At 34.4% G+C, this 27,543-nt stretch overlaps 4 protein-coding genes across 6 annotated transcripts in view; 2 read left to right on the top strand and 2 right to left on the bottom strand.

Annotated features, from left to right (window-relative positions):
• Positions 1-326: 326 nt before the first annotated feature.
• Positions 327-5,152, bottom strand: LOC126917954 (MIP18 family protein galla-2). 2 transcript variants are annotated; one of them, XR_007711141.1, is made up of 5 exons: positions 4,896-5,152; positions 4,737-4,816; positions 4,372-4,654; positions 1,423-1,628; positions 327-1,122 (listed from the first exon to the last, which is right to left on the bottom strand). XR_007711141.1 is itself a non-coding variant. In XM_050725439.1 (3 exons), exons 1-3 carry the CDS (start codon positions 5,014-5,016, stop codon positions 4,385-4,387), a joined length of 471 nt encoding a protein of 156 aa, XP_050581396.1. In that variant the 5' UTR covers positions 5,017-5,152; the 3' UTR covers positions 3,528-4,384. The 2 variants fall into 2 exon arrangements, 1 of the variants encoding a protein (XP_050581396.1); XM_050725439.1 differs by lacking the exons at positions 327-1,122; positions 1,423-1,628 and having other exon boundaries at positions 3,528-4,654.
• Positions 1,699-4,352, top strand: LOC126917949 (mitochondrial inner membrane protein OXA1L). The gene is made up of 8 exons (XM_050725432.1): positions 1,699-2,413; positions 2,506-2,680; positions 2,756-2,833; positions 2,894-3,223; positions 3,313-3,392; positions 3,491-3,754; positions 3,816-3,981; positions 4,051-4,352. The coding sequence occupies exons 1-8, from the start codon at positions 2,351-2,353 to the stop codon at positions 4,218-4,220; spliced, it is 1,326 nt and encodes a 441-aa protein (XP_050581389.1). The 5' UTR covers positions 1,699-2,350; the 3' UTR covers positions 4,221-4,352.
• A 251-nt stretch (positions 5,153-5,403) lies between the features above and the next one.
• Positions 5,404-12,959, top strand: LOC126917938 (HEAT repeat-containing protein 1). Its single transcript, XM_050725383.1, has 7 exons — positions 5,404-5,544; positions 5,634-5,782; positions 5,894-10,557; positions 10,830-11,147; positions 11,415-11,878; positions 12,003-12,453; positions 12,668-12,959. Exons 2-7 carry the CDS (start codon positions 5,641-5,643, stop codon positions 12,836-12,838), a joined length of 6,210 nt encoding a protein of 2,069 aa, XP_050581340.1. The 5' UTR covers positions 5,404-5,544; positions 5,634-5,640; the 3' UTR covers positions 12,839-12,959.
• An 8-nt stretch (positions 12,960-12,967) lies between these two features.
• LOC126917948 (uncharacterized) overlaps positions 12,968-27,543 on the bottom strand; it is a 31,304-nt gene continuing 16,728 nt past the window's right edge. Inside the window, exons 7-9 of one of the 2 annotated variants that reach the window (XM_050725431.1) lie at positions 16,370-16,552; positions 14,212-14,296; positions 12,968-13,578 (exon numbers count right to left, since the gene is read on the bottom strand). In XM_050725431.1, the coding sequence (XP_050581388.1) occupies positions 13,509-13,578; positions 14,212-14,296; positions 16,370-16,552 (338 nt within the window). In that variant the 3' untranslated portion in view covers positions 12,968-13,508. Of the gene's footprint in view, positions 13,579-14,211; positions 14,297-16,369; positions 16,553-27,543 lie in introns of those variants that run through there. The other variant, XR_007711140.1, reaches the window with a different exon arrangement.

The raw sequence follows: 27,543 nt of genomic DNA, 5'->3' as shown, positions 1-27,543 counted from the left end.
TCGCACGCCGCTAATATCACGATGGAATCGCAACGAGCGAATCGATCAGGCCTCGATGGATCGCCCAGAGCGCAATTTGTCATAGACAAGAATCTCCTCGAGGATGCGTGATCGAGACGCACCTCTACGAAATCGACTGTCATGTTTATGATCTAATTACCTATGATTTCGATCTTCGAATTCACGATCGATCCGTTTAATCGGTTACACATTATCTTTGGTTATTTCTCACAGGCTGAGATCGGTTAGGAACGTGTTTGTGCAAAATTGATATTGTGTAAGGAAATTCCATTAGGCTTGTTTCTTCTAAAGGAAATTTGTCAATGTCACGTGTCTGTTTCCTTTATTTGAGTACACACTATCTTTGAGGTTTATTTGTAGAGTACAGTTGCTTATTCAGATTCATATTTTTAGAAAGATAAAGAAATGCAATCTAAATAGAGATTTGTTTCACATATTACATAATATAAGATGCCAACTCATAATTCGTCATAAAAATTTTATAGATTTATATATAATGATACTTTTAGGGATCTGAATGATTTTTTGTAAAGCATACGAATGAAAATTTACTTTCTCTGAATTACATATTTTTCCATATGCTTATCACTTTAATTCGTTTAGTTCTAATTTTACACTTTAGTAATAATATAATCTCAAACGAGGTTATAAATCCTAACCAAAAACATTATTACGATTTGTAATTAATGGGACACTGATACGTAATGGACGGTCAACTTTCTCAGCAAAAATGACTTCATCTAACTAGGTGTTCGTCTTCACGAAAATTCTGTAGGAACTGGGCTTTATCGGCACGATCAAAGGGATCGCGATACGACGTTAACACAAGGCTGAATTTGGTGTCGTTCCTCTCCTGTGACAGCTTCACTATCTTGTTCTTTTCGAAGAACGCGCAATCCCATTATCTTTCGCCCTGGTTGACCTGCTACCCGGGCGTAAAGTGGGTAATCCTGTCCAAGAAGCGATCTTCAATCTTCTACACTCTACGCAATGGATACCAGGTTCTTGGGAGGTTTCGAAGGTTCGATTCGTTATTTTGTCACAACGGTTGGTGTTACGTGATGACTTTCTTGTAGGTATGAATTTTAGTTTTTCAGATAACTATAAAATGTCAAAAAATACAAATTTTATTTAATTCATCCTATGCACTCGCAAATGTGTTCAATAACATTAATGTACAATAACAAAAAAGGAGAAATCCTAGCGCCAGGTGGTTAATATAATTTCAATTTTGTATAACAACTATGTCAAAAATAATTTCGTGAATCGCTCCAGGGGTGAAACCTGACCGGATAAATACTTTGACTCGAATCTAATTGAACGTTACGGCACGCATTCATAAAAGGAAGAAAAGATAACAACGAAGCGGTAGTTGCGCCATCGAAAAAGCGGAGTTGTTACCGAATTATTTTGTGGAGAAATTGACAGTCGGTGCCAAAGCATGGTGGTTAGAGACCTTCGCTGACAATGTGGATCTGTAATTAGAACCGTGCCGTCTTCTGCCATTCCTCTCCGTTTCACGATCTTTTTCTTCTTCTTTCTTTAATCTGTTTTTGTTCACGTGAAATCTCACACAGCTATGTATTATCGTCTTAAACCAACAGACCCTGTAACGAGTAGCAGAACCTGGTTCAAAAGCAGCTACGCAGATCAAGGTAGGCAAAAGGGGGAAAGCAGGTCCCGAAAACGAAAGACGGCACGAGAGAAACTTAAATAGTAGGTCTGTCTTAATAACCTTGGTCCCGAGACGCAAACTGAATGTCATTGCAGTAGATTCGATCACGTGAGTCGGCACTGACAGCTTAATTCTAGTGTCGTGTCAATGGTGCAGCTTGGCCTCTCAAATTCGTGAAAGAACCGAGGAAGTCCTCCGATATCAAAACGCCACACGGCGTCACTGTATGCAACTTTATAATTGATTCGATTCAGGATCGATACTATGAAGAATTGCGAGTATACGTCAAAGAGGAAGTTTGTTCGAATTTGTATATTTTCCTTGGTTTCATTAATTAGAACATTTTGCAACTTAGAAAATGTTCGATATCGAAAAGCATATTCATGTTTGGAAGCTAAGAATTCAAATTTTGCAAATATTTATATACAGTAGCTCGATAGGAAATTTTTATGAATATACTTAAAAATGTCATTAGTACCTCAAATGTAACTTAAATCTGAACATATTCTCAAATTGAACTCAGAATGCCATCTGAAGTATAGTGTGACAACTTGTAACTTAATAGTGGATTGTAGTTCTACACGTGATATGAAAATCTCTTTTATTTATCATACCTTATATAAGATTAAATATTGCTAGTATATAAACAAAATCATGTTGACACGGTTATGTGTACGTGTTAGTCAAAAACTGTTAAATACAAATACAGGATTTCACGTAAGTTAAACTCTTGTTTCTCGTTAGGTTATGTTACGCTTATATATATATATATTAAAATATCTTAATAATGAAAATATGTATATAATCAGAAAACGACAGAATGTCACTTTAGCGGTCTCGCATATCATATAACAAACGGTCCTTTGAAACGGAATTGTGTATTAAACGTTCATAAACTTTCGAAAATTCATAAGATTTATTTCGCTCGTTATGAAAGCACAGCTAATACAGCAATAAAGGAAAATGCATCAAATACGCCACCAGGTGTGAAAAATCTCTAATTTCATATATGTTCTCAAAAATGTAATAATAAAAAATATAATCTACCATGTTTTTTAGATTCACCTGTGTTACAAACGCAAATAACAGATCTAAATAATTCAGTACCAGAGAAAGATCTATTAAATGAAATACCAGGTAATATAATATTTTTTACTTTTAAATTAGAAGTTGTATAATTTTTTGTATTTTTTACAGATCCACCTCTTCCACAAATACCATTGCCCACAGAAATTACAGAGGTTATTAAACTACATGCAAATGGGGAACCTACCTTTGAAAGTTTAGGATTAGGTGGATATGGTCCTGTAGGAATTATTCAAACATTTTATGAATTACTTTATGTTAATTGTAATTTACCATGGTGGGCCACAATTATACTAACTTCAGCACTTATCAAATTTGCAACATTTCCATGTACGGTATCAGCACACAAAAATAGTAGCAAAATGACCAACATTCTGCCAAAAATGGTAAAATTACAGGATAATATAACTGAAGCAAGAAAATGTGGAAATTTTCAAGAAGGTGCGTACTAACATATTTATCCAGTATATTATAAGGTATGTACTACTATATATTTATATAACTAAATCAATTTTATTCTTGTCTTTTAGCTACTATATATGCTATGGAATTACAAGAGCTACTCAAGAACAATAATATTAAGATGTTTCCTGTTTCGAATTTTTTGAAGGTATGCAATTGAATGGGTATATAATGTACTTAAGTACGTCTGTGATAATTTAAATATTAAAATTTATTCCTACTATATATATTATATATATTAAATAGATCGGAGCACATCTGCCAATATTTTTTGCTCTACGAGAAATGACTAATAAACCTGTTGAAAGTTTAAAGGAAGGTGGATTGTGGTGGTTTACGGATTTAACTAGTGTTGATCCATATTATCTGTTGCCACTGGGTACTAGTATAACATTGTATGCTGTTACTTCATATACATTGAGGAATTCACAAAATTTGACTCCAATAATGCGAAATATGTTCAAAGCAGTACCAGTTATTTCATTTCTATTTGCAATGAAGTTTCCAGGGGTAAGATACATAGCTCTTATCTTTACTTTGTATCGTAAATATTTAAAAAAATTTGTTTTAGGCCATTTTGTGTCATTGGGCTATTTCAAATATTCTAACCGTAGTAGAAAATCAAGTATTGCAGTTAAAGAAAGTAAAAGCATATTTTAATATCCCTTCTATACAGCAAGAGATAACCAAAAATATAGTAAAGAATGACAAAGGCTTCAAGGAATCATTCTCTGATGGTACTTTCAAATAAATATTCCCAGTATAATACAGTTTTAGATCTATTACATGAACAATTCTTTTTTCAGCATGGACTAACATGAAAATATCTAACAGGTTAGCATCTTATTCACATGCAGATTTAAAACAATTTAATAATGCTGCTAAAGGTCCACTCCCAAAGACATATAAATACAACCCAGTAAAAAATTTATCAAAAGCAGCATCAACAACATCAATGACAACAACGAAAAAATGAGATTTTATGTGTATAAAATTTCTTTATATATTTAATTAGTTAAAAAGATCTAATTATAATAATTTGAAATTTATGTCAATAAACTAGAAAATAATGATGAGATATCTTTAACAAATTATATACAATTATAAATATGTGTTGAATTTCATACCTTTTAGATAATATTAACATTTTATACCAATACATTGATTAATCACTTCAAGTAGATGATTGTTTTCAAGAGCTGCTGCTATTCTTTCTTTATCAGCTAATTGTTTATTTACTGCTGCCTCTGACATATGAGTACCTGGTGTAATTTCAACACTAACTTTAAATCTTGAAGGTAGAACTCGCAGTAATTGTACTCTAATTGATAAACCAATTAATGTTGCCATACTGCAATGTGGTATCGTTGGAGTAAATTTTACGTGAACTGTGCTTGCTTTATTATCAATCTGAAAGAAAACATATTACTTTCTTTGATAATATGGTTGATAATGTATACTATAATCTTTTTATATCATGTTTGTATGTTACTTCGATGAGACTTTGTTCTACCACATTCAATTCTTCCAATGTCAAAGGATGTTCGGGATCATTGATGTTTCTAATCAAATCTGTAAATCATATGTTAGAAAAAATAATTGTATACGACATCAAAATTCAGAAAACATTATGATATTAATAAATACATACCGAAAATTTCACGTGCATCAAATTCATCTACAATATCTTCATCTTCATCTTCTGCAGTAATTTCTCTTTCATCTATTTTTTTGTATAATTTGGGATTAATATTTTCAAACGAATCCTCCATTTTTTCGTTAAAGAAATGAGAATTTTGCACTGTTATGTAAACCTCATAAAATTATTTTTTCGTTTTATTCAGAAGTATGTAAGTATATACATATATATATCGAAGCTTTTTAATCCGAGCACAGAAACTAACATAAAATTTATATCAGAGATTAATACAATATTTAAGGATCCCGTTAATTCAAATGAATAATAGAATTCTAAGGAGCGTATACAATTCAATGTTGTGATAGATTCTCTTTTACGCGTAGTACTACCGTTGGTGGAAAGAGGAAAAAGCATAACACCGTACAGTTTGTAGCGACCACGTTTCTCTAAGATCTGCCTGTGCATGCGCATTATGGCTAATTAGGGGTTACGACTTACGAATATCATATGTACCAAATGTACAATGCTCACATATATATATCTTTATTTCGGCAATTTAATATATCATAAATACTGAAAATATTTTGTGATATTTGTAAAAAACCTTTTTACTACAGTAAAGAGGATTTGACTCCATCTGTTTCTAACGAATAAAAAAAAGGTGAGGTTATGTGCAGCATAAGGTTATGTGCATGTTTTATACATCTATATTTTTTTTATGTTTTGAATTGTAAATAATTTTAATCACAGTTTCAAGATGGCTACATCTCTTGCGAGACAATTAAAACAATTAAGAACCCCTCAAACAGCACTACTGCATCAAGATAAAAAACATGCAAGCTTATTATTTGATCCTAGAGAAGCTGCTAATTTAGACAGAGAGACAGTTCTAAACATAGGTAACACACTTTATTTTATGTTTCTATTAGGTCGGCACGAACTTATGGGATGACCTAATACCTCTACATATTCTTTATTAAAGCAATAATTAATGTTTATTCCTTTCTCAGGTCAAAATGGATTGCAAGAGTTGGCTAAGCTATCAGACGTATTTTTAGAATTTGAACATACTCTTTTTGCACAAAGTTCACTGAATCTTGAACGTTCTGTGCAAGATATTAAAGTTAACAAGAAGTTAGATAGACAGATTGAAAAGTTCCTTATCCTTCTATCTCCTTACTTCTTGCTCAATAATGCTCATAAAACTCTTGAATGGTTAATATGTAGGTTTCACATAGAAGAATTTAATAGAGATCAATTTTTGCTTTTAATATTACCATATCATGAAACTCGGATGTTTGCAAGAGCATTACAATTATTAAATCTATCTGATGATGCTGATAACTGGCATTGGTTAGAACCCCTTCAAAAGCCAGGTGTTCCCTTAGCTACAATAACATTAGTCAATCGTCTTAGTTCTGATAATGCTTTACTAAAACTAATTTGCAATCACGTTATTACCGCTACTAACATATATTCAGAGCGAGCATCTTCTTTAAGTACTTTGTATGCATTTTACACAACTTCAATATTAGGAATGATCGATCAATTATCTGGAATTTCCGAAGTACAAATGGGTCATATGTTACCAGCTATTTTAAAAGGTTTAGAAAGTTCCATCTCCGATTTCGTAGCCAGTAGTTACATGATTTTAGCAAAACTGACGTTCAAAGAGAAACTGAATGACGTAACTATGGAAAAAATACTTCTGAAGATATTCAAGAAAACGCATCTAAAAGAGGAAGCATTACACCTGTTATTCTTCTTGTACAATATACCAATTCATCGACTTACTACAGTTCCAAAAAGTCTTGCTACTCGATTATCGGAATTGTCCTGGTTCATCGAGCTCGCAATCAAGCTTCAATGCTCTAATGTGAACATATTAAAATTCATTGTATCATTACTACAAACAAGTTGTCGCATGATTTTGGACAGTCCATCAGAAACAGTTCGAATACAGAATATGGTGAATGAGATATTGTCACGAATAAAGCTGGACGATACTGGAGTGGACACCATTTTGTGGAATGTATTACAGAAGGAGTTTCTTTCAACTGACATTAAAAACGAAGCTAGAGAATTTCTAATAAGATTGTATCATACTCTTGAAAGAACGTATCCTGAAAGATTCGATGATTACTTGAAAGGATTGATGAAACGCAGCGAAACAGACAAAGATTCCAAACTGGCATTGGAATTCGTCACATCTTGGCATTTTGGAGCCAAGGACACACAAGAAGTTGTTGGTATACTTGACAAATTGATTCATATCAATCCAGTACAGAGAATTGTAGCGTTGGAAATGTTGGCAGATTCCGATGTGAATATTCCTGAAAGTTTCCAGGAGATGATGACAACCACGATACAATCCAGATTTAGTGACACAGAAGTAGATGTAATCAAAGCTTTGCTTTCTATTTCTACGAAACGCTTAACAAGTCTTCTATCTGCAGATATATTGATTGATGAGTTGAAAATATTACTATCGACTTGTCACACCAATCGTAGGAAAATTCTAGCGAAACCAGCGTTGAAAATCCTATTAGAACTCTGTAAAGTCGGAGATGATACTAGCGTATTCATTACATCATTGCCATATTTATTCCCAAATGACGACGCAGACGTAGATATCGCGATGGAAGTATTAAAATCAAACTTTGCTAGGAACAATATTTACATGCAACACGTGCAGAAGGATCTAGGAAAATTACCCAACGCAGAGGCGGTTTCATCGGCATCTTTTCATAATATATTAAACTGGGAATTGCTGCCGCCAACAGATAGCATATTAAGCGCAATGAAGCAACAGATCGCTCATGGTGATGCAGCTTCTATGTTTTTCAATCTAATTTTACTCGGATCCGTATGTAGAGTTCCTGTTGGATCTCTGGAACCGCAAATAGCTCGAGAGGTAATCGAAATGGCTACGGAGATGATTAAAAAATACCCTCAAGTAAAATTATTACAAAATTGCAATAATATTACAGGAGATAATATACAAATGGCTATAGAATTAACTTCGCAAGGTGTTCTCCCATTGCAAGTGGGTACCTACGTTCTGGAAATGGTTCACAGACGTCTCGATTTGAAGTCGAATCCGGCGATTGATTTTGAGAACAATCAACATCGTAGTAATTTGATTTTGAGACTTCTTGAGATGTTCTTCGAGGGAATAGACAATGTATATTGGTGCAAGCATTATTCTCGTTGTCTACAAATATTTTTCCAAAGACATTTCTCCACGATTCAGGATCTTATCCGCTTTCTTTCTCAACTGTACATAAAGCCTGTGAAGGTGCAAACGTCCTTTCATTGCTTGAAGATAACTCAAGTCCTGCTGAATCAATGCAAATCTACTGAATGGGCGTTCGAGGATAAAGTCTTTGTCACGAATTTGTTACTTTCGCTAGCCAGAGAGAACAATGAATGTCGTATAGCGTCATTAAAAGTACTCGAGAAGCTCATAAGCAAGTGCTCAAGTACTCAAGTGCTTCATCGTTGCACAATGGTGGATTCTTTTCCATCCTTACTGCAAGAACTTGTCATCAGAAGCCCAGAAATATCTTTAGATCCTGATCAATTATCTTTATCTCTTTACATCCTATTATCACCTGATCCAGATGTATGTAAACAATTGAAGACGGATCTTCGAAGGAGGCTTCAACAAGCGCAACAAATGTTATTCGAGATAGTCATGGACCAGCAAACTCCTTTACATATTAAATCACAGCTGCTTGATATTCTAGTTTATGTGAATGGGCCCACAATACTTCAACGATTAGTTCCTCTTGGATTACACCTTCTAGAAATGCTTCAAGCTGATTCAAAAAATAAATCTGCAGGAAATTTGTTGAAAAACATACTTCAGAGATTCAACAGCGAGACAGTAAAGGCACTCACTGTTGAACAAGTGTGGAAGTTATTCGAAGCTAGCATAGAGGAGCACAAGATCAAGGTAATAACGGATTCCGGAAATCAATATCCACCAAGTGTGATTCTTCTAAAACAAATAGGAAGTACCTTCTTCCAAAAAGCTGAAGAAGCGTCCAATGTTCTTCAGAAAAAAATTCTAGCTAAATTAGTAGATGTAGCCACTGATTGTGAAATAGGGAACATTATTTCTTCAACCAATAGAGCAATGAGAAAAATTCGAGTGAATGCACAGCTCATAGTCGACGAGCTACAGATCATGAAGGATCTCAAGAATGCTGAATTAAACGACAGTAAAATGAAAAATAAAAGACGGATCAGTCTCATTCGTGCTCCTGACCCAACCATCATCAATAGGAGAGAATGGAAACGTGGCGTGACTCTCTTGGAGTTCGTTCAACAAGCTGACAATATCGAACACGAGGAATTACTCTACCCGATCCTGTTTAATTTGCTGAAAACGTGCCTCAGTTTCGAGGAACAAGGTCCTATAGAATATACGAACCAATTATTACTATCCACTATTCATCGATTGACAGTGAAGAAATTGCTTATTCGTGATGCTCATTTACAAATAGACTTAATCACACAATGTATTAGAACTTCAAGGAATCCCCAAACTCATCATCATGCTCTATTAGTTCTAGTAGAGTTATTAAAAATCGTCGATGTGAGATGTGCTCTATACACTATAATGCCTATTTTCACTTTCATGGGAAGTTCTGTGGTACGTCAGGACGATGCTTATTCTATTCAAATAATATCCAAGACCATCGAGACCGTGGTTCCTATAATAAACGCAGCTGAGAATGAAACTCACGCTTGTGAGGTTCTAAGAACATTTATAGTTTCGTTACCCGATATTCCAGAACATAGACGAACTCCATTATTTGTAAAGTTATTACAATTATTGGATAACCATTTTCATTTGTATTACTTGTTGAGTTTCGAAAGCCACGTTATGTCGAGAACTATGCGTATTACGAATCAGAAGATACCTGGACAGAGATTAGAATTTGCTCTACAGGTATCTCAAGAATTTCCACCCACCAGACTTATTCAAGTTTGCGTGAAATTGGCTCAGTTTATGAAGGAATTGCCTGTAGATGTAGAAGACGAAGAAGGCAGGAGAGCTGCGATTTCGTTTAAATATAAACACATCTTTGATGTTAGTACTAGTAGTCCTAAACACTTGAGACATTATAAATATACTCTGGTCCAATTTTTAAGTAATTTGTTATCGTCACCTCATTTTATTAATAAAGTCGCCGAGTTCGATTCTACCGAAGTGAATAATGTGAGACCATATTATGATCAACTGATTGTTGAATTAATCATACTAATCCAATGTACCTCGAAGAATGCTGATAAACATCAAGGAAAGCCAATTGCGAAATATTGGAAGATTCTTTTGCATCATTTATATGACGTGTTAGATTTGGTGAATAATTTATTGCCAAATGGAATATTCTTGGTCAGTATCAAGCGTCTGATAGAACATAATTTACTGACAGTGAAGAGAAAAGCCTTGGAGCTTCTTAATACGCGTCTTCAACAAAGAAAGTTTAATGAAGAGGATCATGAAGATTTGTTACAGTTGATTGATTCTTTGTCGAAGACAGTATCAGTGAAAGTAAAATCTGAAACACAAGAACAGGAGATTGTACAGCAAACTGTCTTGATTACTATAAAATTGTTGGCGAAATTGTTGGCTAGCGATCATCCCATACTGTTCAAACCGGTAAGTCGATATATTATTTAACAGAAATAGAAAATTATTGGTTGATCAGTTGGTTAATAGATTGCGGATGTTTATGCAATTTCATATTTTTGTAAACACAACTGAAAAAATAAATCTTAAATGGAGAGTTGTTCTATTTAGCAACTACAATATTATAATGAAAACCGTATTTTGAATATCTTATGTATTTTTGCGAAAAAATCCATTAGTAATAGACAATTAAATAAATTAATAAATACAAATTTTTATTATTATTACTTTTTTTGTTATAGATTCTTGAGACGACCACTGAGCTGTTAGGTTCAAGAGAAGGACCAGTACTAGCCAGCGCTGCTCTTTGTGTCGCAGAATTATGCAGTTCTATGCGTATTCACGCGATACATTCATTGAACAAATTTGTACCTGCGATCCTGCATTTGTTAGAAGATCACTGCCATCAAGGTGTACCGGATGTAATAGTCGTCAGTATAGTAAGCGCGTTGCAAAAGATCGTCGAATCTGTAGGGAACTTCTTATCTTTGTATTTGGATCAGTTATTATTTGAACTGGCGAGATTGAACTCTCTGTACACTGATACGGAACATCAAAAGGTATGATTTACTACTTTATTAAATACTTCTGTCGCCGCGATAAATGTATTTTATAAATAATCGTATACTAACTGTTAGTCACATTTCGTAGGTTTCTCAAAGTGTTTTCACCTTTTCTATTCATTCCCTATTGTTTACTATATTTTTGGAGATATTTTACATATAGTTTTTAACTATCTAATATGATTTTATCAATATTTAAGACTACATTATACAATTAAACGATAATCAATATTTTTGAAGATTTTCTTTTTACCATTTTCATAGATTGGCATCGTAATATCACGATTAAATGCAACAACCCAGAAACTCTCCACGTGCATACCTTCGCGAGTGCTGTTACCAGCAGTCAACAGGACATATATGACGTTACTTGCAAAGAAATTGTACCAACGTATTCCAGCGCTGATGAACGTGCTAGTAGAGTCATTCAATAGTGCTCAGCCTAACGACATAAACGCAGTTATACCGGATTTAGGCACATTCTTCTTGAAGGTTTTACAGTTTCGCGAAGATATTTCAAATCCATGTCATCCACCGGATGACATGGAAATAGACAAATCGGAAGTAACGTTGAAGGATGTGGTGGTCGTAGAGGAAAGTGCTAGTAAAGCATTGGTTGCTTTAGTACTGAAACTGAGCGAGACTACCTTTAGACCGCTTTATTATAAACTTTACGATTGGGCTGCTAGAAATCCACAGTACAAGGAACGAAATATCACTTTCTACAGGTTGATTAAATTATTTTAACTGTTTTATTTTATTTTGTAATTTTTTGCATTTTTGTGTGTTAAAGCTTACTTATGGTTACCTAATTACAGATAAAAATATATACATTTTTATCATCTGTTGCAGACTTTCAGCCAACATAGCAGAGTGTCTAAAATCACTTTTCGTTCTGTTTGCTGGTCACTTCATCAAGCATGCAGCGATATTGTTAAGTAATAATAATCCAGCGATCATAGAGGAACCGCAGGAGATGACTCTGCCTGAAGAGTCTAGCAAAATCGAGTTAGTAGAAGCCATTTTATTGACTCTATATCGAGTCTTCAGTTACGACGCTCATAATTTCGTGAGTCAAGAGAGGTTCGAAATACTGGCTCAACCAATTGTGGATCAACTGGAGAATACTTTGGGCTCCACGGAGGACTATGAGAAAAGAGCAAGTGAATTAGTGGTGCCTTGTATTGCTGCCTTCGCTAGTGCCATTCCTGATGACTCTTTGCACAAGCAATTAGTGTACCAGACGTTGCTGAAGACAAGACATACGAAACCATATATTAGAACCGCTGCATTGAACGCGTTGGTGAGTGAAAGCTTATATTTTGTCAAGTTAATTGTATTAATTATTATTGGGTGATTAATATTAATTCATAATTGGTTACAAATAATATTGTAATGATATCGTTATTGAACAATTATATTAAAACGAAATAGATTTAGTTAGTCGCATCAGAAGTAAAATTCGATTAAGTTCATAAAATGCTATTAATTTAATATTTTATTTTACATGAATATAGGTTGAAATTGTAAGGAAGCTTGGCGAAGATTTCATGCCACTCTTGCCAGAAACTATACCCTTCTTGGCAGAAATGTTGGAAGACGAAGACGAAACTACGGAGAAGTGTGCTCAAAATGCAGTACGCACCTTGGAGGAAATTTTAGGCGAGCCCCTACAAAAATATTTCTAATTTCCAATTTAATTTTTTAAATAAATTTCCAATTAAATTTCATAAAAATTATACATTTATAAATATATATGTATATAAATATTATCCTTCTGAAAATAGAATTTAATGAGATATTCGGAAAGGCAAATGTATTATGAAAACATCTGTTTATTCTTAACTTAAGTCACAATTTGGACGAAATATAGAATATATTATTTCCTTACATTATAATACATTATCGTAAGTTTACGTGTACGTATGTGTGTCTGTATGCGTGAACATGTAGGTAGAAGACCATGGCAGCACTAATTAGGCGCCTGGATTCCTAAATATTGACAGCGGTTCTTATTACGAGTGGCGACGAGCGCATTATAGTCTTTTCTTCGAGAGCGTCTCTGAATTTCGCGTAAAAAAGACATTTTCCAGTCATGTGTCCCAACCAAAGAACATATAACTATCAAAATCGAATGAACACGAGTTTCGAGGATCCATCTGCAGACTCGACGGTCATTCTCCTTTTTAAAAGTGGAGAAGAAAGAAAAAAAGACGATGTTCGATACTCCTCGACGATCCTCTTTTTAGAGATCCATTTTCGTTTGGAGATCATCCTCGTAGAAAAATGCAACGTAGGCCTTCTCGCTGACGCTTTTTGGGCTGGCACCGTAAATTTTATCGCTGATTCTAACACGAATCACACCTGTGGCACCTCGGCTGCGTTACGTAGAGACATTTCCTCGCCCTGCTCTATCGATGAAACTTTCCTGCAAACAAAATTTAAGCTTCACTTTCTGTATTGCAAGAATATTTGTTGTGAACTGCAATCATTGGATATTGGACTGTTCAATGACACCAAAGATGAATCAAAATAAGCCAGAATATTCATACGTGAGTTTTATTATATTTACTTAATTATTGATTTAAGAATATTTTTAAAAATAATTCTTTATACTAGTATACAATATGATCGCTTATATTAGAACGATAAAAAGTGGTCAGCAAAAAATAAAATGTTCAAAATAATCATGAATATACTACAATACACTAATCAGGATTTTGCCTTGTTAACTGATCATCACTATCCCTACCAGTTTTTGGAACTGAATTCGTAGACTGAATTTCTGACGATATATTGAAATATATCAAAAATATACTAATATGTCAGATATATATATCTCAATGAAGAGATTTACTCAGGAGAGTGAACTTACTCGGGATTCCTTGAAAATCGACCAGAATGATAGCAAGCAACGATCATTTAACATGCCATTGCGATATTTTCAAATCATGAATTCATGTATAATCAAACAGGTTGCGTTGTACGTATAAACAATTAAAATCAAAGGGAAAGGAACTTTGGAGCGAACAAATGGCACGGCTGCACGACCTTTACTCACCTCTTTCTATACTGAAAGATAATGTAGACGATGATGGCGTTGCCAACGAATAGCAGAGCAATTAGAACGGTTGGCAAGACAATATCTGCAAAGGTTAGAAAAACATAGATTAGTAGGTGCATCGTACGGATTTTCGTCTTCCGCTTTTACAATTCGTCATTCCACGACTCATTCTTCCCTCCCACTTGAGAAGCGCGTGGCATAGTGAACTTCGTACTTATGCGGATTGTCTAATCGGTCGAAGTTTGTTATTCGAGTGTCAACGTTTTTGCGCTCTGATTGTTATTTAATCGATCGAGTTATAATGGCAATTAACGAAAAAACTGCGTTGTTTGTAAGAGTCATTTTCACTTACATGTTGATGTAAATATGAAAATACACATATGAAAATCTCTAAAAAATCAGTTTCTTCTTTATTGACAATTCTGAGGATATATCTTCCTGAATAACTGTTTTCTTCATTTGTAACAATAGAAAAGGATGACTTTTAACTGCGACAAGCATAATGCTAGTTAACTTATTTCTTTTTAAAGGATCAATAACGAAAGTACTATATTCAGAATTTAATGTATTCCCAAAGATAATATATTCCAATGGAGATGCAAAGACAATGAAGAAATATGCGGATAATACAAATTACCTTTTACTTATGGATTGCTTATGATTGTAAGCAATTATATTATGAATAGAATATATAAAAAAGACATGAAAAGAATGTGTTGGAAAGTAAGATCGGAATAAATATACGTAATGACTTTGAATGACACTGAACGTTTAATTCGGTTCTATTGATTTCCATTACCGATAGTATTTAAACGGACATTAATACAATAACATTGTTTTATTCTCTAGTTTGCAATCATAACATTGTAGGTCGGCACTTAATGTAAAATCGATAATCATGAATCAACAAACAAAGTATATTATGATTTACAAGACAGAGAGAGAGAGAGAGAGACAGACAGAAAGGGAGAAACCAGTTCTTTTTTATAATCTGCTGTGAAAGCCTGATAATCTGTAGAATTTGGCATAGTAACAATTTCTTCAAGACTCTTGTATAATTAAACATAAACAATTTTCTACATTTTAATTTCAATCCAAATTTCATTTTTTCATCCAATTGTCAAATACAAAATTTACAAGTTCCAATCAAATACAATTTCACCCTATAAAAATCTTCATATATTTTCAATTTCGATAAGACGCACTGTGATCTGGAAACAGTTTGTTTCGTGGCCGATATCGGACGACTTTAATAGAATGAAATTTACCAGAGGAAACGAGAGACGCAAACGCGGCGAATGTGAACGGTGATAACGAACTGCGAAATTTTCACAATCGTACTAATAGGCTTGCCCGTTGTCACGATGCTCTGAACGTTAATTTCAACAAAGAGAGAACAAGATCAATGGGCTGTAATATTCCCGTCAATTATTCCGTAATTCTGAGAATCGAGTAAACTACGTTGCTTGATGATCAACATCAAAAGAATCCAGGCGATTGCTCGGAAAGATAATAATTATAACAGTTCTTTATACAAAATTGAGTTATACGTTATAATTTGTCCAAAGATACTTGTAAATATAAAATGATCGTATCATACGATAAAAGAAGGAAAATAATATACGAAGAGAATAACAACAGTTTTAAACATTGGCGTTATACACGCATATAAATAACAATTTTGGACACAGTTCACCGATTGTATACAACAATTACGCTGTTAAAAATGATTTTCGAACATTTCAATACCGGTGGTGAATAATTGCCGGTTGCACGTGACATGTCGGAAAAACGACGGGATCACCGACGAAACGTGACCTCTGTTTCGCTATTCTTCGTTTGTATCTTTGTTCTTACAACCTATTCAATCACAGTGTCACAACTCGTTCGTAACGATAACAGTAAGAAAAATTATCGTTCGTTATAAAACACCGAATAAATACACGGTTGATACTTCCTCTTCAAACAGCTTACGCTGTTAATTGTTACTCTGTAACGATCACTTTTCTCGGCAAAATTTCGAAACACGAAAGAAAATTTCAACGAATTCGAATAACTTTACGAATCACAGAAACAATCTTGCGAGATGATAGAATTTAATTAACGAGTATGTTTAACGTATTGAAAAGAAAATGTTAGAGCTTCTTTTACTGACCCACGACGTAGTCTGTTTGCTTCATCATGGCTGATTGCGCCGAATCCATAATGTTGCCGTTGATACCCGCGACTGCGTCCTCGCCCCGACCAATCCTAACTCCAGTGCCAAGGATATTATCCCCCGAAAGACTGGATAACCGATTATGGTCGTGGTCTGTCTTCAGGATCACCGCCGACGTGGCTGTAAAAACACGAAATAAAAGAAATGATTTCGTTGAACGAGAAATGCTCTAATCGATAGTCGACTATCTGAAGTGAACCTAAGTTTGATGACCTTACATGGTATGGCTTCTCGTAACTTTCTACTATTATTTCACATACTCACACGTGCAATGTACATAGACCATATGTGAGAATTTTGGCGATGGTTTATAAACAAATTGAAAATTGGTGGGAAAGAACACGAAGAGTCGCGTTTTTCATTTTTTGGAAAAGAGAATTTATGGAAAAATCGTGAATATATATTAAAATGTTTGTTACCGCTTTATCAAGTTAGAGATACCGGTACTAAGAATTTGCTAAAATTTTACATATTTTCTTATCTATGCATTCAACGGGTTAAGATCTTTCTGAATGTAACATCATCTTTGTTTTCAATATGTTATCAAATAACCTTCGCGGTACGTAACATTTGACCAGCGAAAATAAATGTACAAATATCTTATTCAAACGGCGTAGATATAAATCTTCTAAGGGTACACGACACAAAGTTTAAGCAAACATAAAGATAAAAATGATACGGAATTATCGCAGAGATGTTGACACGGGCACAGAAAAATGATTAACAAACAAGTGACTAATAATGAAACTTGAAACACGTGCATGTCATGAGGATCTCAGAACTTCGTTGACAGTTTGGAGTTTCCTATTTGTCAAACTCCGTGCAACAAAATATTTCAGAAACTTTCTCAATCATCGACTCTTCTATTCGAGGAAGAGAATCAAGCAAAAACTAAAAGGTCAACTTTTTTGCTGTACACGATACAGAACTCACTGAGAATTATTAGAACAAACGAACTTTCTGATCGAAACCAATCAAACTTTTATATACCGGTACCAGAGCAACAAATCACTTAATTACAGCTCTATCTATAGTTCATCTTCCTTCTATTTCGTACTGCAGAAATTTGTATACATCTTTTATTCGTTTCTAATCCTATTACGTTCCTTGAATCATTTTTTCTTCGATTGTTTTCTATTTTTCTATTTTTTAACGAACCATTACAGTTATAACATACGTATGATATCTCGTTTCAATTTTATATATAAAGATTTTTTGTAAAAAAAAAAAAATGTATAAATCGCCGGTCTCTTTCTGTTGTTTTTGCAGAAAAAGGAAAAGTGAAACGCGACGTATATTCATTTCCAAGAAAAAAGAATGCTCCGAAAAATTTCCAATGTTTCTACGTGTATATCGCGAACAGTAATAACACGGTTCGTCCGAGATGGTGCAATTATGTAGGAATAAATTCTTTTTCTCCTGAAGGGCGTACGTTTTATGATGGCGATTCGTCGGAAGGTTCGCCGCGAAAGACAAACGGCCAGCTCTCGAAAACGGCTTCTGTTTTTAGAGGCGGAGAGAACCGCGCCCTCGTGTACGCTCCCCCGATAATATCGTAGCCACGTTAGAATGGCCAAGCCTTGTAAAACACGTTTACGATCCAGTCGATCACCGTTTCTTTCCTCTAGAAACACGCGCTCATGGATGCTTTCGGCCACGAAGAATTAGCATCCGCTGCCTGGGATTTATATCTCGCTGGTGAAACGCAAATTGCACGTTTTGCCATATGTTTCAGGAAAGAAACACGATGAACGAGAACTAGAAATCTCTTCTACCAGGTTAAAGCCAATATCTTCGCAACCAACATTTTATAAAGACTTCAGGTAATTCGATATTTTCTCACAAAACAGGAAGTTTCAAAATAGCAAACATAGTATCTGGTACATATTTCACCTTCGAATTAATTGAAAATGATCGATCACCTTGGAGTAGTACAGAATCCTAATTTAGAATAGTTGATCGCCGAACTTCAAACACCTAATATAGCATAGTTGATCAGCAAACTCTGAATAGCAAGAAGTCCTTGAAATTGTTAAAGATCACGCAAGAAACACTTTCAGTGTATGTACACAGCGAAACGCGAACAATCGAGAATTATCCGATGGTATTCTGGAGAAATGACTGACCAGATTGGCGAAACAGCCACAGCTTCACGCAATACTTTCCCCGTCTTTCGCTCGCTTCGTTGTTCCAGAGAGTAAATTCAATGTTCACTATAAATAACGTTTATACGTTTGCACGAAGACATTCGTTCTTATCGAACCGTAACGAAAACGCGACTTTACGGGCACGAGCAGAAGCACGATAAGCAATTATTATATTGCTCTATCCAAATGAAGCGAACAATATTTCGAGAGGTACTGATGCCGATTACGGACTGAACGACCAACGAATGATTCAGCCACGTTCAACGGTGACCTTATTCTTTTTCGAAAGTTCCGTATTTACTATGAATTGTCGATAATTTCGAACTTTACTGTTGAGATAATGCCTGCAACAGATGGCATGGAAAAATACGAGAGGTATATGTACATAACATTAAAATTTGGTATTCCTCGTATCAATTTTTTTATATTTATCAGTTATATTGTTTCGCACAATGATATGAACTGATTTTCTTCTCGATATTAGATTCAGGTATTGATTAAATCCTGAATTTATAGAATGAATGTCATTTTTTAACGATAGCTCTAACGAAATTTGGAGTTACAATAGTAGTATAGTATAGTATAACCGTGGCTAAAATGGAATATTTTCCAGGCAAAGGAGAGAAGCGAGAAGAATTGCGAATAAAAATTTCTATTCACGTCATTTAACATCTGTTGATGGAATCGCGTGATCTAATTTTTACAAATTTAGTGTCATGAAATTGTAAGATACAGAATCTGTGCGAACACATGCGCGGGTTGAGGAATAATGTTCTTCGAATTATTGATGAAAGCATGTCGTAGATATACAAATCAAATAGGAATTTACAAGGATAGTCTGAAGTGACATTTGAAAAAATGTGTATCTGGAATACTATTTTTATTTTACTTTCAAATGAATAACTCAATTAACAAAATTTCTGAACTATTAAGTAATCTTTAGAATGTTTTCTCTGCTTTTTCACTTTAAATACACGAGGCTCCGCGAGTCGCATTTCTATTCTAAGTGAAATACATTTTCATATTTCCCGTGATTCTCGGAAAGAAAAAACAATATATTGTTGTAGTTCAAAGGAATTCGGTTTATTGAACTGTTATGTGATCGCGAACTCGCTTGAATTCCGCGACTTCTTATGATTTAATGATTCAACGAAATAAGAGAATGTAGAGCCGTGCATTGCAAAGTCCACTTGAATGCATAGTCACGATCAGCAAAAAACGGGGAAGTAATAGCAGGAGAATGATTAAACCGGTACTATATCCGCATTTAAATAATTAGTTTCTGTTAGAACTATAAATTTCTACATCGAATATAGGAACCTTACACATCGAAATAAATGACTAAACAAATAATTATCTTTTTTTTGTTGTGAGTGAAGTATTTTTACAACTCAGCATGTTGTCAACAATTTCAATGTCAGGTACATTGCCTTTTTATTTAATCTTGGAATTAAACCTGTGTTTTTTTCCTACTTGTCAAGATTTTGAAAATATTACTCGTCATAATATTGAAATATTACAAATATCAAAATGTTAATAATTATATATTTGGCTTTCATAAAATTTCCACAATTTATCAGCTACTTTCGAACATAATAGATTTTATCATATCAAAATCTACCTTTTTATTCATACACTGATGTTTCTCCCTTGCGATCTAAAAAATATTTTCATTAAAAATATTTAATGTTCTTCTCATTGAAATCGAAGGGGATATGGAAATTGGATAATGGAGAGCTTCAACGTGATATTGCATTTAATTTGAACGGTATCGCAACAATTCTTAATTAAAAGATATGAATGCGTCCTTATCCGGGGTAATTTGTCGATGATCGAACTTCTTCGCTCGAACATCGATTGACCCAATTACATTGATTTTATGCTACCGCTACTATCGATCGTGTTATGGTCATCCGCAGTTAATTAAGACATTATACGTACCAACATTAAAACAGTCGTGTATTTAAAATCTTTATCATTTAAAATAATCTGTATATATCATCAAATCAAATGATTTATTATTGTAAAGGTGAAACGAACTCGTTTCTATCTTACAGTCAACTATCGATTGTTGTCTTTCAAATGATATACTCTTTGATATTGTACTTAATTTTATCAATTTCGAAAATTTCTATATCACATTTTATCGAAAGCCTATCAGAATCATTTGTCAACAAGCAATCGGGCACATTCGTGTCAATACAAGATTATCGACGAGTTATTGACAAAATTGTGGCACCAGATTACCAAATTTTGTCATCTTGTTTTACCTTGTCTCCTCTGTCGCGTCATGCACCAATGCACAATTCGATTACTGATACCGCATGAAAAAAGAAATGGACGCGATTGCATGAGAATCGAACGATCCGTTTATCGCAGTTCAATACGGGAAGATTCTGATGAAACGATGATCTGACATGGGTTATCGGCGCTTCGTTTCACAGTAATCGTTTTATTTTTTCGATTCACGACGGAACCACGCGTCGTTCACGTTCCCGTTTCTCAAACGAAAAATCGCGGAAAATCTTTGAATGAAATGCTTGTCGCGAAACTTTCAGTGCATCATATTGTAAATTTATAAAATTATTAAGTGGCGTAGTAAGATGTATGCGTTAGTTTGTTATGTTATCTCTGCAAATCGATTAAGTATCATATTTATCAAATCTCAGTTCATTCTGATACTTTTATAAGAAAATGTCGATATATACATACGTCTGTATTGACATATCCTTTAAATCAGTAAATGGTTAGTCACAAAAGGATTTTCAAATAGTGAAATAATTAATATTCCAATATTAATATTATTTACAGTAAATATTCCGACAATCTGAACTGTCGTAAACCCTTCAGCATTTATTTTATTTTCTCTTCCAATCGAATTCTATATTTATGTAATTACAAACAGATAATTGTAGTAATTATTAACAATATTATGTAAGTATTCATATTTCTTTGATGTTTCGTGTGATATCAGATTTTATTTTTGAGCGGCTGAGATGAAAGGCAACCGTGAATAATATCCATGTTACGAAGATTGATAGCGTAATGGAGTATGAAAGGTATATAAAATAAGAACGGTGAAACGAAGTTTTGATTTCGTATTATTGAATGATGACAAGTAAGATTAGGTGCAAATATTTTTACAAAACAATATCCTGTTCTCACGTTAAAGTGAAATATATAATAGTACACAACAATTGTTTAGAAAATTTAACTGATTACCTTGAATTAAAAATGTAAGAAAAACTTAATATTATTTAATATATCGATAAACGTCCTTCCTGATGTTTTACGAAATTATTACCGCTTCTCCTTTTATTTCATTACATTAAATTTGGCTAAATTTTGTTAGATAAATTAATAAATATGATCAAGGGAATGACTAGGAAGTGCAATTAATCCTTAGTGTTTGACAAACGAGATAAATTAATTGAATCTCTCACAAGTGGACCATATGATGTACTACTGACTTTCTGTTTCAAAATACATAGTTCGTCAAATCGACTAATTTTCAAACAGTGAACAATACTACTGGTAAAAAGAACATCAACTGAGTCGTTGTAATTCCTTTTTATAGCCACAATATTAAAAAAAAAACAAAATTTAATAATATAAATATAAAAAAAGAATTGCAAATGAAATGTTGCATTAACGTTAGTCCTTAACGAATGAATCAAAATTTCCTTCCAATGAACAGAGTCCAAAAAAAATGGGATTCCTTGCAGTACTTTGAATCAGAAGATAAATCAGTGTGCTTAATAAAATTTCACAATACGTCTTGCAAACTATACCTGTTCAATCAGCGGATACATTTCATGAAAAGGCAAGTTGATTCTTGTCACTGACTACCGATCGAAACTTTCAACAGGACCGATTAAAGCGATTCGGAGATAGTTCGAAACACGAGTTTCAGTAAATTTTCATCCATTGACTAGGTTCTTCGAGGCACTGGAACGGACTGAAACGGGTGCGTTTCAAGTACTCCAATGAAGGGTCTCTTCAGTGGTCGTACAATGAGCCACAATTGTCGCTAACCCTCTAACTTAGTTAATCCTTGAGAGCGACCGACCGGACGAGATGCACTTATGAACCTGAATGTTTCCTCGAGTGAGACGCAAAATAGTTTCAGAGAACAGCACGATCGTGACCAGCTCCTTTTATGGACAAATCTTCAAGGATCAATTAAAAGGAAGTCTATACTGGATACGTCATACTGGATAAAGAAATAAACTTGAGAGATTATGTTATAATGGAAGTAATCACAAAGGACTCTGATATAAATATAGAATTAATTCAATAAAATTCACTATCTACTTATGTAATTATTATATTGTATTATTATATCATTATAGTTTGTATAGATTGTATTAAAAATTCGTCTACTATTCACGGTAGAAATATGTAAGATTGAAATATGAAAATTCAAAATATTGACAAAGTAAGTTACGGCAGGATACTTTCTTTTGAAAGTAAGAATCAAATCTTTTTGTTCTTGTGGAACATTCTTGCCAAACTTTGTAACGAGCAGAATGTGTTTATAACGTTGGAAAGGAAACCCTTGTGGTTTCGCGCTTATACATTTATCAACTTACAAAGCAAGTTTCTGAAACTTGGCTCTTCGTTCTACAGTTATCTTGTGCGAAACTGTATGAAGGATGGCAAATCTTGCGTAAAAATTGAACAACATGAAAATGAAATGGAATATGAAATTAATATCGTCGAGTGTTGAACAAAATGGAGAAGAACGATAACAATTGATATCAGAGCCTTCGTAGAGATTCCAGCAATAGTTAGAAAGTTTTGATGGCTTTAAAGTTTAATCGCTTGTACCTAAAGTTAGCAACCTAGTTTCGCATACTTCCTAGTTGCTGCGAAAAATTAATAGCTCTCGTACTGGTCACACGAATGTTGTTCTTCGCTATTTTGACGTCTTACAGCTCAATTTTCGGCGATTCTAGCCGCACACGTGCGTGGATTGTTTAATTAAATGACTTCGCTTTCACAATGGAGGAAATTGGATCAAATTGCTCGAATATATCATCCATAATAAATGGAAGATGCAGTCAAGTGTTATGTTTGTAAAATATTCTGTGTTTACTATTATAAGGAATTCGTTACATTTTTCCAAGTCACGAAAATTTATCACGCGGAATAAATATAATTCGATATAACTCGATTAATTACAAAACGTGACCAAAGTGAACGAGACGAAATCCAAATTTTTAATACCTTGATCTATATCACCGTAATTTTCAATCCGTTATTATTCGAGTTGCATCTCTTCGAAGAAAAAGCTTACGTCATCCTCAATTCTATCTATAATTCTCTAGAATTATATCCCGTTCCTCTCTCGAGAATGAAGATTCAAATTGCAATCCATTGACGTACCTCAGCCTCTTGCCAGCTGAAAATTTTCTCTACTTTTTTCTACAACCCCCGATAGCGAGAATCGAGCCGAATCGATCGTCACTCGTGACGTAAAACGAAGAAGAATCGTTCTGGTCGCAATAGGGGGAGAGGGAGGGGGGCGTCAATTGAACGATACGAGAATAGACGAATTTATGATCGGAAGTTTGATATTGCGTCATATTATTCGCCTAATTTTAGACCTGAATACAAAGGCCATGGAAAGCTATCTGCAGGATATGTGTACAAATTCAGACGGTGCGGAAGAGCGGAGAATTTAGAACGAATCTCGATACGTTGCATCAGTCACGTATACTACGTGCCGTAGGAGAAGGTTGGAGAATACTGAAAGAAAAAGGCAGCAATTGATCATGTGCGCGTAAGAGACTGATGGAAATCGTCGATAAAAGGCGTGTCGAGAAACAATGTCGGAGGAAAAGCTTTCTTTCTGTTCGATAAGACGAGCACAAGGTGAACTCGTGAACTTAGCTTCGTTCTTCTTTTTTCGCTCGTCAATAACTGAATGCAATTCGAGAAAAAGTTGCGTAGACTCTATTGTAGAGAATAAAAGTCGAAATAGAGTGATGATCTTAACGAACAATTGGCCATTCGCAATACATCGTGAAATTATATAACATGGAGACGAACAACTTCTCTGTTGAGTCAAGTAAAATTATTGGAGACGGTCAAACGGAATTTCTATACATTATGTGCAATATCAGCTGAAAATTATTAAGGACAGAATGGTTAGATCTTCCTAGCAGCGGCTAACGTAAGATCGAGCCTCGTTTAATTATCATACAGAAATATGTTTCTCTTAAAATATCGTTTTTCTTTTTCTCTTAAATATTCCTGTTTAGCCGTTGAATTTACAAACAGTAACAAATAATAGATTGATAGCTTCCTTTTTTGATTTTTGAGTATACGTAGGATAATGACGTAATCAACATCATTTCAGATACGATCATGTTTTGTTTGAATACGAACACGTTCACGTGATTCTGTGTAATAATGTTCATCGTAGATCTTGTATACGGTATAAATAATTTGATTAATATGACCGCTACATGGACTTTGTTAACGTGCGAGCATGTCAACTTCGAAAGCGGCGTTCAGCGATTTAATGAAGCGAAATAAACCGATGCAACATTTCTTGTTTTCGTTATTTGCAAGCGATGATCGCTGAAAGAAATGACTGTTCCCCGTCAAATTATTTAATTTTACCAACCATTTCTCCGTCTATCTTTCCCGCTTAATTTTTTGATATCAATGTCACCAAGTTAAAACCAGTTATTCGATTCAAGGTGTTCCAATAATTTGTCTTTCCCGCATTACTTGAAAAGAAGATTATTTTAGATGAGCGTAAGAATGATTTGTATATGTCTCTGATTATATCTACAATAATCTACTATCAATCAATGAAAAAACAAACCGTTATGTAACTAACAGATAAGGAATGAGATTCTCAATTGATTTTTCGAAGAATACGGTTGTTAGACCAATTTTTCAATTGTTAATGAATAACGTTGTGCACAATACTGATAAAACACAAAATAAAATTAGATATCTCGTCATCGTTCGTTTGAAGATATGATATAAATCTATTAACCGGGTCATTCTTTAATCAGAAAATCCTATAATTACGAAATTTAAGGTTAATAGAAACAAATCAGTTTCAGATAGATCGATTTCTTCTAAATATACATACGACGTAATTTAGTTTATACAGAAATGTAATAATACGCTGAAAAGTTTCTATGAACAAAGGAATTATTATTATATCCAAAAAATTAAAAATCCTAGTGATCGGATAACTCGTTTTTTCCGGTTAACACATTAAAAGCTAGCAATGTCGTTACTTTTGACGAATGGTCGCAGTTATAAATGAGATTTAATGCACAGTATCTCCAGGACACTCACTTATTAAATTCCTGAAGGTGTCTGCGAATATTCGTATCATGGTGAAGCAATCGGCAAGAAGCTCGTTCGTCGATCCTCTCTTATACCCGAATTCGTGTATGGCCGCGCGCCGTCAGCTGCTAGACACCACCATAACGCGTTCCTGTACGACACTTTGGTTAAACGGATAGCTCCTGCTCACTCTTCGAACTGTACTACTATAGTATCAGTGAGCTCGTGTTTTAAACCACTCTGGCTTGGAGTCTTTCCCCAAAGCCTCTCCTCTCCCTTGTCTCTGTCTTTTATTTCACGATCTCTCTCTTTCTCTATATTTTTTCCCTATTTTTCCGTCTTATCGCTATATATTTATTTCTATTTTATATATATCACAGTTTCGCTCTTAAGATAGGAATCGCTCTTAAAAAATGATGGGCCGTGTCAAACGACTGTCTATTAAATTATTTTTATTTTTATCACACTCGGAACACGATCACAATCGGTAGAAAACTACCGTTTATTATTCAATTATTTTACTGTTCACTCTATGTAAAATCACGAATTTACAAATGTTTCAAGGAACCTGAACGGAAGACTTCCGGTGTTTCCAATCGATCAAATCATTTTAAGTCGACTGGGTAAACAGGAAATTCATAGGTAAGCAACGAACCTAGTCGATATTGAAGATCGATTCCTTCGGAACAGTTAGTCGCTCAGGAGACCAAGTTTCATTCCGCTCGCGCCACGAACGGCGACACTCGAGACTTCTCGAATAAGGTAAATAATTTGAGATGCAACTTCTCCGTTGAATGAATTACATACTTCGAGGAGGCGGTGTATTTACTTGAGTTTGTTCTTTTCCTTATATACGAATGAGTAACAACACCGATTATAGCACTTCTCTTTATAACACGACTACTCGATTATTTTTAATGGAAGTTAATGAAAGTTAAGATACCAAGCTTGTATCGCAGATTAGCTGTTATTTGCGATTAGTTTTCCAGAAGTTGGAAATAACGATAAATTTTTTAGCAACGCGAGTCGTGGAAAAAAGACACGATCGTTTCTCGCCATAGTCCCGATAAGCGGCTTGTAGAAGACGCACGGAGCAGTAGGGACAAACTGAGCAAGATCGCCGCTATTCCATCGGTTTTATCATCAGCGAGAAACGCATGGCGTGACGGGACGGTGCGATGCGATGTCTTCATTCGTTCACGACTACGATGCTCTTTAACCCCGAGTCGAACTGCGAGTAGAAAATAAAGCGGATATACATTGGAAAAAAAATGAACGAAGAAAATTATACTTGTTATCTCTTATCATTTGTCTTCGTGAACCGATGCATTTTTCTTTGTATTCAGCACCCCACCATCTGACGCTACACCTCCCACCATCTTGGAACCACTTTAGAGTGTACGAAATGCGCGACCTCCTACAAAGTCCGGGAATTCTGATAGCTTTCCAATCCTATGGTTTGATCAGGGAATTATATTTATGTAATAGTCTTAATGATATAACAAATAATTTCTAACGTATTAAACGTACTATACACAAATAATTATGATTAAAGGTATATGATGAAAATAAAACAGATGTATATAATCATATTTCAGATTTAGTTAGAGTTTCAAACAAGTTAATATTAGTTATGCTAATGGAATT

Source organism: Bombus affinis, chromosome 6 (assembly GCF_024516045.1).
Source record: "Bombus affinis isolate iyBomAffi1 chromosome 6, iyBomAffi1.2, whole genome shotgun sequence".
NCBI lineage: Eukaryota > Metazoa > Arthropoda > Insecta > Hymenoptera > Apidae > Bombus > Bombus affinis.
The sequence above is the reverse complement of the archived record's forward strand: the minus strand, read 5'-3'. Positions and strand labels throughout refer to the sequence as shown.